The sequence below is a fragment of the Montipora foliosa genome, chromosome 5 (assembly GCF_036669935.1).
Source record: "Montipora foliosa isolate CH-2021 chromosome 5, ASM3666993v2, whole genome shotgun sequence".
Taxonomy (NCBI): domain Eukaryota; kingdom Metazoa; phylum Cnidaria; class Anthozoa; order Scleractinia; family Acroporidae; genus Montipora; species Montipora foliosa.
In genome coordinates, this window is record NC_090873.1 from 2,816,622 (window position 1) to 2,828,989 (window position 12,368).

At 38.6% G+C, this 12,368-nt stretch overlaps 1 protein-coding gene across 1 annotated transcript in view; it reads right to left on the minus strand.

Annotated features, from left to right (window-relative positions):
• The window catches only part of LOC138003371 (solute carrier family 12 member 8-like), a 19,691-nt gene extending 12,319 nt beyond the window's left edge, over positions 1-7,372 (minus strand). Inside the window, exons 1-4 of the mRNA XM_068849411.1 lie at positions 7,077-7,372; positions 4,331-4,409; positions 3,944-4,011; positions 1,312-1,503 (exon numbers count right to left, since the gene is read on the minus strand). Of these exons, the coding sequence (XP_068705512.1) occupies positions 1,312-1,503; positions 3,944-4,011; positions 4,331-4,409; positions 7,077-7,241 (504 nt within the window). The 5' untranslated portion in view covers positions 7,242-7,372. The remainder of the gene's footprint in view (positions 1-1,311; positions 1,504-3,943; positions 4,012-4,330; positions 4,410-7,076) is intronic.
• Between the last annotated feature and the right edge of the window lie 4,996 nt (positions 7,373-12,368).

Consider the following 12,368-nt stretch of genomic DNA (forward strand, 5'->3'; position numbering starts at 1 on the left):
TAAAAAATTTTGTGTCATATGCACTTTAATAGGTACTTAATGACTGCACCTCCAGGGTAACCAAGGAATTTCAAGGATCCCAAGGGGAACATTAAGGGTCTCAGGAAACAAACTTCTTTGACGAAAACACAACTTTCTATCATACAATTTCTTTCTAGTGACTGTAGTGACAGTATATTTCATCTGTCGTGACCGAAAAGACCTTTCGTGAAATGACAGCCCTGAAGATTAAATAAGATAAGTAAATCAATGTTCGACACTAACGCTTGCCTTATTGCCCGGGGCAAAGGAAATATATCCGTGGGCAAGTAAAAGAACTCTAAGACTTGCCGATCGGGCAAGCAGAATTTTCGTTCAACTTATATTTTGCAGAACAATATTTTGATTTGCAACAAAGGAAGTGACTAGTAATAATTATGATGTAGTCACCACAAACACAATAAAAAACAAACAACGTCACATCTCCTTGCTGACTCATTTATTTTTCTGTTAAAAATATGATGGTACAAACATCAAAACAGATTGGAGGGAGGAACATGTTTGTAGCCTCCATCTTTCCCTGCAGGAAAAGAAAGTTTGTTACAATTGAACCCAGTTTTCACATGGCCAAATATTAAGCTCAGTCTTTGAAATCGAACAAGCGCACAAGAAAATTCTACTTTTTGTCACGCAATTTCAACCAGCTTTGAAAGGCTCAAAGAACATACTATTCAGGACAAATGGCATTCAAAACCAGCGTAATCTCAGAGAGATATTTTATAAGGAATACGGAATCTCCCTTGATCTCTTATAGAAAAGAAAAATCGCTTAAAGATATGCTTGCAAAAGCAAAACACTACTGTGAAAGCTACTACTGAACACCATGGACACACAGCAGGAGAAATGTTGGTCTGCCAAACCCATTTTACACACATGTTACACAAAATTGACATTTTTACAAGCCTCCTTTGAGATTTAATAGGCAACAGGTCTTTAGATGGTGGGCAACCGTGGGAAAACCACGGGCAACCAAAAAAACAAAACTGTTTGCCCAAAGGGCAAATTATTAAGAAAGTAAGTGTCGAACACTGAAGTTCCAAAATGTGAGGGCTCAAATCTACCATGTACTATCCTGCATGATATTGCACAAATGGGCTTGGAAACTTCCCTTTCAACATGATAACTCACATACATGTATGTAAAAAATGGCAGTGGTGGAGCATTTTGGTTCGACAGCATGATAACATACACTGTAATTCTTCCAGAGGAAGAACTAACAACATTGATGCTTTGCATGGATGATCAAGTTACATTGTAAGAAGATCTCCTTACCATTCCAAATGAGTACAGTATCCCAATCGTGCCCCCACTCCGTTGACCAAGAACATGCGCTAACAGGAAATAAACACCTCCACTCTCAACGTGTGTCCTCTCGCAAATGCCAATAGCAGATAGGGCGGGTCCCAGGGCAACAAGAAGAGTCAAGATAATGATCACGAGTGATAACCAAATCCCTGCATAGCCCTGCAACATAACAAAAATTGACAACAATGAAATTCCTGCTGCTCTCACTCATGTGATGTAGGTTGGTGGGGACTATTCCTGGGTCCATGCCATGCCAGGTGCAGACATCTCCTACAGTATCCTGCACTTACGGTATGTCCTATATTTTACACAATTGGAGGCAAAATTGTCCTACTTTGATTTTTCCATGAAGAGTCCTGTTAATTAACCCTTTAAGATGGCTCAAACCAGTTTCGACACTCAAGTGATGCTCTCATTAGAAGGATCGACAATACAATACTGTATTGTGTATTAACAATATTGTGGTGCAAAATACATGTAAAACACAGATTATTGCTCTTCAAGAAGCAGTCATTATTGTGACGTAATAAGTATGTCACCATGGTAACAGGCAAGCCCTGTAAAACCACCCTTTATTTTGTCTTTCGTTGCTTATAATCTCAAAAACAAACTCATGACCCCAATTTTTTTTTTCTGAAAAGTAATCAGAAGGACAAAATGAAACCTTCTGCAAAGTTTTAAAAAAATTATGTACAGCTGTACAGTAGATTCAGAGCAACCTTACAACCAAAATCAGTGAACTGTTTGCAACCTGAAAAAAAAAACCGATCAAGCACATTTGAATTTTCGACTTGCTCACATGACCCTTTGAAGCACCCCAATTTGTGACAAAATTGCCATTCTTGATGTGAGCAAGGATGTGGCAAAATAAACAAACAGACCACGGCTTGAGATGAATGTGTACGAAGAACTTTCCACCATTTGGAAATGATATGAGGTCACTGATGCTTGAGCAGCACAGGACGTTTTAAAGACATACTGTAGGATGAAAGTACAAAATGAGTGGTCTTACAGTTTCAAAGATATGGAAGCCGTTTTGTCAAACAACCAGAAATTACTCTCATCGTCATACAGCTGGGGGCCAACTGAAAAAGCTGGATGAACCACAACTAGATTTGGTGCAACTGCAGATCTTCGGTGACTTTAATACATGGCAAAGCTGGTTACTTCGAGGTAGCTAGTGAAAAGACTTGTGCGCTTGGCCAAAAATAAAAAAATTTCATACGCTTGCGACTCAGGCATGCAATGCTTTGTTGTTTCAAATCTCAGGCTTGTAAAGCAATGTTGTATGGTTACCAGATGCCAGTATTGTATCGACAAATGATAAGTTGAGTTTTATCACTTGTTGTTGTTTTGGTTGACGTACATGTAAATTTGAAGAGGAATTCTCTGCAAAATATGATTGAAGCTGCAAGCATCAGCAGCAGTAATTTAATTATTATAATGTCAGTAGTGGAGAACAAATTATTTTCATTTAATTAGTAATCAAAACGATTTCAAATACAGTAATTTTGCAAATAAATTTAAAGAAACCATTTGACACCTCCTCTCATTTGTAATGTGATCAGTTATTGCAGAGCATCGAAGGCGGGACTAATCTCACAACTTGTGATGTGACAAATCAGGGTGCTCCAAATGGTCAAGTGAGCAAGTCGAAAATTCAAATGCGATCCATTGTTTTTTGGGGGGGTGCAAACAGTTTAGTGATTTCAGAAGTAATTATGTGTTTTGGGGCTCTGATTCTGCAGTACAGATTTTTTTTAAACTTTGCAGAAAGTTTCATCTTGGTCTTGGTTCTTTGGCAAACATTAGAATAGAATACTCATCGCTATCCCTTCATGAAAAAGCCTTTGTCGTTCATTTCATTTTCTCACCGATAATAAAACTGCGTTTTGTGAAAGCAAGCTTGCGTGTGACAGTTAGATTTTTGGTCTGGATTAGTAACCGTAGGTCAGCTTATCTTTATTTTACATGAAGAAATTGTTGTTGAATTCAATGCCCATTTGAAGACTTGGTAAACTTGGTAAACTTTTATCTAATGCTACTTCAACTGTGTACTGCATTGCACTCGCCAACATACATGTATGTTTTTATTCACTTCACTCTGTACCACTTATCCCTAACCGTTCGCATTATTTAATATGAAGAACAATTTGTACCACGCAAGAAGTGAATTAAACTATCTCGCTTTGTTGTTTCCATTGTCAACTGCTTGTGTATCACATGCAAATAATTACAGGTTGCTTGCTTATGTATAAAGGTCTACTTAAAAGTTCAAACAACCAGATACATGTACCACTCATGTCAACTGTCTTCCCTCTCAAATGCATTTCCAAGTCTGTCACTCCACACTTACTAATAGATGAATTACCATGGCCAGTATTTCAATCCATAAACCACTACAGTTTTATTGTTTTGCTACTGAATGAAAGAGAGGATTTTTATTGGTGATCCTTGTATAGCCATTCTTGTGTGCTGATTGTCTGTAGACAATGGAGTTAGCCTTAAAAGTCTTGAAATTTTTTTTTACTTATTGCTTTATGCAAAAGTTACAGGCACAATTTGGTATGTGACTCTAATGACTGGCTACAACACATACCACCATCCATCCTGTTCTGAGAAAGATGACAACTCCAAAAATATTGAGCATACAGGAAGTAAACACACCTGAAAGAAAGAGAGTCTTTCCTTATTATTTTGTCATCAAAGACATGCATTGCAAGCATGCAGGGCACCAGCTTAAACATTTGTATGGCCTATGAATGTTGACTACATGACTACCTTATGAATGGGTTGTCCTTATGTGTATTGTAGGTGGATTAACAAGGTTCCATGATAATGATTGCAATTCCTCTAAAAATATTATCTGTGAACTGTTACCACCATGGCATTTCTAATTTTATGTAAACAGCATGCACACAATTCCTAAGAAATAAAGGCGATAACATTAATTTCCTTATAAATTAAGCTAGCACTCTGAACTCACCATCCCATGTTCCAAATAACACTGGCTCTCTGACAAAAAAGTTTGCTTTCCACCATGGCTTTTCTGAAACGTGGTCACCCTGCAGAGGAAAGAAAAAAATCAAATCAGGCATCACTGTTTTTAGATCCTGAGCTTCTGTTCCTGCGTGACCCCTGATATGTTATGATTCAACGAAACAATAGACTGGTAAACTCAATACTAATTTATTTACTCCAGCTAAACAGTGAGTAATTAACACCCAAGTACAACACAGAGAACATGATGGCCATCAGTGCAGCGAATACAGTTATGTCGCAGTCTTCAATCCTGGACTTCTAACCACAGGCAACCCAGAACTAACAACACAAAATATTATTAATCTTTCTCATTTCATCAATAATCTTTTTAGTTCAGTTCTGTGGGATACAGCAACTAAACTAGAACATGCATGTTTTGTATGATCCCCAAACACTAGTGGGTGGGGGTGGGGCTGGGGGAGCTTTACCCCCCCGCCCCCCCTCCACTTTTTTGGCTGATTAAATCACTATAATTTTAAAAATTAACTTCACTTTTGGCAGTTTTAGATCCATTTATAGCCATTTCAGAAGACTTTAATTTCAAATTTTCGCGGGGGAACATGCCCCCGGAATCCCATAGTTGGCTCATGCTAACGCGTTCGCATTAGCCCCCCCACTTGAAAATCCACCCTGTGGGCCCTGGCCTAACCCGCAAATAACTATAATTGGTGTTTGTTACAATGTAATTTTCTTAAATATCATTAAGTTAAGGCAGTACACCTTATGGAGCATGCACAGCTAAAGCACATGGATAAGAATTTTATCTTAGAGAATTTACTGCATTTATGCCAAATTTAGAACAAATTATTATGCTATACTAATACACTCTATAATTAACAGTTTATTAATGCCTCTCACTTAATGATCACACATTAATTTGTATTAAAAGTACAGGCAAATGTCAGATGAATTATCTTATGTAAAGAAATGCAAGATTCAGAACTTGAAAGTGGCATGATTTTTTTTTAACCAATCACCTAGTAATAATCAATGCTATGCATCACTGACCGATATCGAAATTTGCTTTGTTTTGCTGATTCTCACATACTGGCACACAATACATGTACATCATGCCACTTGCTATTTTGAAAAGATGGCTGGCTTCTAAGTTTTTTTCAGTTGAAATGAATGAAATTGCACTGATTCTGTGTTTTAATTAATAAATCTTCTCAGAGCAAGAGGCGACTCTGACACTCAAGAGCAACTTGTCCAAAAATCAACTACATTTACTTCGTTAGCTGCAGTTTATCGCATGACTAACCACTGACTGACAAATAGCCTCACTCTATAAAGGATTCAGGAAATTGCATCATTTTATAAAAAATAACTCAAGACATGTTCAAGTGGGCCTGAAATTAACAGCAAACATACACCTTATTTAACATTGGTAATTCCTTTACCCTCTAGAGCGAGGGTATTCTCCCAAGAAGCCGACAGTGCACTCATCCCCCTCCCTCTCTTTCCAACAGTGCTCCGTTTTAAGGGTATTTAAAGCTACTTTAAGCTAAACTGAAAGGAAAGAAGTTGAAAGCAGGACATGAGATCCGGGGATCGAACTCGAGACCTCGTTAATTATGTTGTTACTACATGTAATCAGCTCAAAGAATATGAATTTTGGTCTTCAAATGAACACTCAAAAATTAACTGGTAAAGAAATTCAACAATACTTTATGCTAATAGAACCTAGGCTTACTCGATTCATAATTCCACCCTTCTATTCTGGCGGTTGAGGCTTAATTGAAATTGTTAGAAAATTATATATGACGTTTGCCTCGCAAGCGAAGTTTTACCCAAGGGCAACGAGCAATATTATGGTATTACGTGTGAAAGCTTTAAAAATTTACATTTTATTGTTTTGCGTTAAAAGGAGAAAAGACATGAAAAAGATTACCTTTTCGCGGCTAGCAAAATGAATTATCCTGATTTATTCAACACGAATTATATTTATATGCTTGACAAAATTGCGGGTACCGCTTCGACACACATGAGTAGTTGGTCTATTTTGCATACACAAGTGAAAGACGAAACTGAACTTTTTTCCGCGAGGATGAGCTTGAAGATAATAAGATTTGCTCGAAGTTATTGCAAAGAAATATAACTACATTGTATATGTTTAGTATTACTTGACTAAAAGGTTGAGATCTGACTCCAGTTTTGTATATCAAATTCACAGTATAATAATGCATTATTTCTCATTAACAATTCACTTCAGAAAAAGTAGTTTTTCCGGTAAGTATGCATATTACATTATGTGTGATCACAGCCGTCACACAGAGAAGCAGGAAAATTTTCCTGCTAAAATCAGATCTTGTTTCTGTTCAAGAAAAGCCATTTGAAAATTCTGTACATACCATAGATTCAGAAAAAGAGCATTTTTGCGCTTAAATCAAAACAGGTTCGAAATTCAGATCGAAGATAATATTAAGGCAGCTGCATGATATAGAAATCGTACATACAAACAGGGAAACAACATCACATGTAAAATGACTCCTACGATAAACCAAGGATCGAAGAACCTGATACATTTATAATTTTAAAGTTGCAGAGATATTCGCAGTTTTGTAACAATATTTTTTCTAACAATTCAAATAAGCCGAAATCGACGACATCGAATCGAACACATTTGATGGTGAAATCGACACAGATTCAAAGTGAATCAACAACAAAGGTTAAAATGGGCAAATATATACCTGATCTTCGTCAAATAGATCTTTCACGTTCGGATTTCCACTAGATGTGCTTCCAGTAGCTCTTGAATTTGACTGATCTTGCTGCCATCGTGGCTGTGAGTTTTGATCGCCTGGATCCAACCCAAACCTACTCCAATTTACATCTCCTGTGTTGTTCTCCGTCATCTTCTTGTGTTCTCCGAAAGATCTGCCCCTGATTTCCGATCTTCAAGGAAATCTGAAGGACTGTGCTTGCCCATGAAGGACAAAACTTCTTTCAAAGCGAGCGGAATATACCAAGATAAACAAATGCCACAAATCGAAATATATGAATATGAATATTCATGTCGTGACAGTTGCCTCCGGTGAGAGAGCCAATCAAATGTTGTCTATGACAACCACTTAGAAACTGGTGACCGGCCAGCCTGTCCTATTCAGCAAAGGAAAGTGCTTCAAAAAATGGCAAAAAAAGTGTTCAAATGGTGCTCGAATTGTCAAAAAAGTGCTCGAAATTCATAAAATGCCCAAATGTTCCTAAAACATTTACAGAGGTCTATTTTTTAGGAAAAAAATTGGCCTTCCTTTTTTTTAGAAATGACCATAGAATCGAATAGAAGTAAAACCACAATTTTTTTCGAACAAAAGTACTTTAATAGTATACATTTTGAAGTCTGGCATGGTTTTAAATAGATCCTTCCACGGTTTTTGACCGCCAAGTTGACTGGGAGGCAAACACGGGTAAATTTACTATAATTGTATGCCGGGGATTTTGGCCGACTTTGAACCGCTCGTTTATGTTCGTTGTAGCCTGAATCAGTTATTTTTATTTCATGAAAATAGTCTCAGTTTAAATGTCTTTTAAAAGACACTTTCACTGTGCAATTCCGTCTCTTTTTAGCGGCGCTAAAGCGGTTCAAAGTTGGCCAAAATCACATACATCTACTGTAAATTTAGCCGTGTTTGCCCCCCGGGGGAGGTACTGCCATATATGGACTATATAGGTATGTGTCGCTGTGAAGGGTATGGTTTTCCAGCAGTTTACTCAAGGATAGAGTATATAAATCATAGCGTTTGGGTCTAGAATAGGGTATCATTCTTCACGAAACTGACCAGTCGCTTCAAGATTTTATCAAGACTAAGGAAACCAGAAATTCCCGCTCAAAAATATAAAAAAATCGAGTCGGCAAAGTTAAAGTTTACGCAACTCAGCCTCAACAGTGTCGATAAATGGCTATCATGAAACACTTCTGGATATTATTAACTGTCAAGTATCGGTATTTAGACGGAAATCGGTGGGAGCTTACTCTAGTACAGGGTAGCAAAATTCAGCTGAACTAGCTCTGGTATAGGCTAAGGGTTCCAGGGGCCCAGCGGCACATCCCCACCCAGAAATTCCTAAAGTATCCCACCGGGGTTTGCCCTCCCCCCCCCCCCCCAACCAAGATGGCGCCAAAAACCGTAGAAGAGTCTATTGCTTAACATCGAATGCAACACTATGCAACTCTAAGATCCACTGAGTCAGGCGCATTTCAACCCGGCGTTTAGTTGCTTTGTGTACAATTATTCAATTCCATCATCATAAGAGAATCCCAGCAACTAAAAAAAGACAAAACGTTGCTCCAAACTTGGCCAAAATACAAAGAAAGAGCTTAAATGTTGCCCGAAATGCGAAAAAGTGTTTGTAAAATAGTGCTGCAAAATCGAAAGAGGTGCGCAGCCGCACAATCGGGACAGGCCTGTAGGTTACTATTAACCTGTAGCAAGAGAAAATGAGGGGACAGAGAGGGAGGCTCAGGGCGTTGGGCGGGATATGTCATCTCCATGAAAGTTATTTTTAGACGAGCGGAAGTCTTTGTTCTAGCGGAAGTCTGTCTTCCGAGACGTCCGCATGCAGGCCAACCTCAGTCTGAAGTTTGAAAGAAAATAAATATTCATCAGCCTTCCACGTGCGCCGCCATTTTCTCTTTTCACTAAGAACCTGTGAGCGAGGCAAGACTACATGCGGACGTCTCGGAAGACAGTGCATGCTCGCACTATTGGCGCATGTCTTAGCAGGGCTACTTACTGGGTTTGCACGTGTAGTTACATAGTGTGATACAAGGCCTTGAATTTCCTTGACACCAGTTATCAATGTTCACAAAAATGATGCAGGTGTTAAGCCAAGTTTCTCACATGCGTTGTCATGGATATTAAGAAGGCACTTCATCGGAACGAAAGGAGAATAATCCCCTGGTTTAGAGACGTCAGAGAGAAGAAAAACCGATCCAGCGTGTCTAGCAACTTTATTGCGACACCAGTCGACCAAAAATGGTCTAGAGTAGCGTACCCCTGAGATAGACATTTTGTGCAAAAAATAGCCTTGTGTAACAGAATGCTGAGAAAGGCATTTCTCGCAATTTCCTTGACCTTTTGTGGTTATCGGGAGGAAGAAAAGTTGCGAAAAATAATCACCAGAATAATAATGTTGCTAAGTGTAACACCAGCCGAGTAAAGATGCGCAAGAGATAGTCTTGTGTAACGGTTCCCATCGAAAAGTCGCCTTCCCTCCCCAACATTAAAAACGTTCCTTTGCCGTACACTGCAAGACAACAATGTGTGCCCTATTCGATAGGTTGTGGAATACATCGGCGTTTCATTGTTCTGACTGCTCGTGGCGCATAGGCGAGGAAGAGCACAGCACAAAAGCGATTGGAGCATTGAGATGCGGCTGTATGTTCGTAGGCTACTGATTCGAGAGTTAGTGGAGACGTGAGCACACGACGAAGAACTCGCTTTTCTCCTACTCTGCTTCAACGACTTGAAAACACCTCTTTCACATCCATTCCATGTAAGAAATAATTTAGCCCTTGTCAATATCCAAAATTTACTCAAAACCGTTTCAGATGTACAGCCATACAATAATAGGTCAGCAGCTTCTGGTAATTTTTGTATAATGTACTCAAGACTAGAGATAAGAAAAAAGGAAGGGTTACGTTTTTGCAAACGTGACTGTTTCTATAGAAATACCGGGCAAAAAAGGGGTTTAACATACACATCGTTTTGCCGTACTTGCACTCTTCTTTAGCCAAGCCTTCGATTCGGAATGAACTAACGAGAATTAGGAACATGGATCAAAACTATGCGGAACACTTTCAGACCTGCCAACTCTCACGGTTCTGCCGAGTCTCACGATTTTTTGTCATCTCTCACGGTCTCACGACAAGGCTCCTCAATCTCACGGGTTTTGGGAAAAATCATTCTGAAATGATTTAAGTTGTTGAATCAGAATAAAAATGGGAAATTAACGAGGAAGGCTTGTGCCATAAATTGAAAAACTAATAAAGAAGAACACTGTTCTTACTTTTCTGTAAGAACAAAACTGACAGTCGTTCCTGTTTAGGCCTTGATGGCACCTTGTCTAACATTTGGAGTTGGCTTATCCAGAAGAAATGACACCTTGCTATAGCTCGTTTTCACGTGACGTCATCATTTTCTAAAATCCAAAACTAAAGAGCCACGAAAGTTTTTATCCTCATCAGGCATAAGAGGCGGTAAATTTGTATCGATTTGCAATTTTAAAGCTCAATAGCGTGCTTCGTTTGGAAACCAGAGCATTTTGAATTTCTGAGTTATAGCGGTGCGTGACACGAGGCGACGATCGAGTTTATTGAGAAATATATATTTCTCATGGTTTTGAGCCTTTTTAGAATTTAAAGCATTAGGAAAAGTGCTTAGGCAAATAGCTGTCTGTTCAGTACAGATGATCACGCGCCTAGATAGCCAAAGTAAGTAACAGATGTTGACACTATTTTCCGGCCGCCATATTGGTGCACCACAGGTGTGCACCAACTTGGCGTTTTCATACTGGGCTCTGTAAATTTCCGCGAAACATTTCGACGAATATCTGAAGTTTGGGGAAACGCACAGGCCTAAAACTTGGAGAAGTGTCTTCTTCATTTATCTTCTACAACATCACGAATTCTTGACTTTTTCCACTGGATGGGTTTCGATTTATTTTTTTATTGCGTGACAGTGAAAACGATCTATAAGTTTCGTCCTAGTGATGACCTATTACAATCATCAAAGAAAGCTGCATCTTCTTGCAACAGGGAACACAAATAAAACATTTAAATAAACTGTTAATGACTTTCCTCGATGGAAAAGGGGTTTGTTTAATCTTGATCGGGAAAAAAATAGAATCTCACTATTTTTTGATAGAATCTCCAGATTTTTTTTCATGGGTCTCCAGATTTTCCTTTATCAGGGGTTGGCAGGTCTGCACTTTTCCTGTCTTTCAAAGCGAATAAAAAGGTGAATTTTCGATGAAAAGGTTCTAAAAACAACACAATATATTTGCGACGATTTCGGAGAATAAATAAAGTGGAAACGTTTGTTGAGGTGGGAGCCACTATAATGGTGAACCTAATCAAAAAACATTAGAAGCGGCTATGGGATCAAAGTATGAAGGGCAGCGGATGCAGCGAGTTCGCGCCCATTGCTACTGCGCATTTTTTCGCGCATGTCACGCTCACGTCATACATCGCAGACCACGAAGGTAAACACGGCTAGTACTTCGTGTCAAGCCAACTTCTTGTTTGCATTTAGATTAACATTTAAAATATCTATACAAAAAGTATCCCAAACATTAAAAAAAGCTAACCTTAGGCCTAGAAACTTTTCTAACCTCATTAGGCCTAACGTTAGCTTTTATGAATGTTTGGGATACTTTCTGTACAGATATTTTAAATGTTAATCTAAATGCAAATGAAGTTGGCTTGACACCAAGTACTAGCCGTAAACACGATGCTAAAGGCGCAAACACTTTTCACAACAATGTGAAAAGCGTGTGGCATCATGGGATAGCTGTGGACCCAGGTCTTCTCGGAAATGTCACGCAATGACGTGACAGTGCGAATAGACAATCGTTTTGAGAACTTCGCAGCGATTTTACTCTCTTGAATGCTCGGTGACCCCCACTTTTCTTCCCGTAGATCACTTCCTTTTCTTATTTTGTCCATTTTAACAACAACAACAAAAAAATCTGTACGTGAGAGGTTACAAATATTTCGCCTTTTATGCTCTCGTGAGACCGAAGTTTTCTTTCTTAGACTAATATGTATCGTTTTCCAAGGTCTATTTCACCTCAGAAAAAGACATCTGCTGCAAAAGTTTAATTAGTTATATTAGTTATGTTGAATTGAGTACGTTTACCTGATCTAAATTTCTTTAATGTAGCTTTTTTATTGCTGACAGTTGTAAACTAAGATCGTCTCTTCTAAAAGTGCACCTCATGAACTCTCCCATTTTTTTTTGCCTTTTTGGCAAAAGTAGATC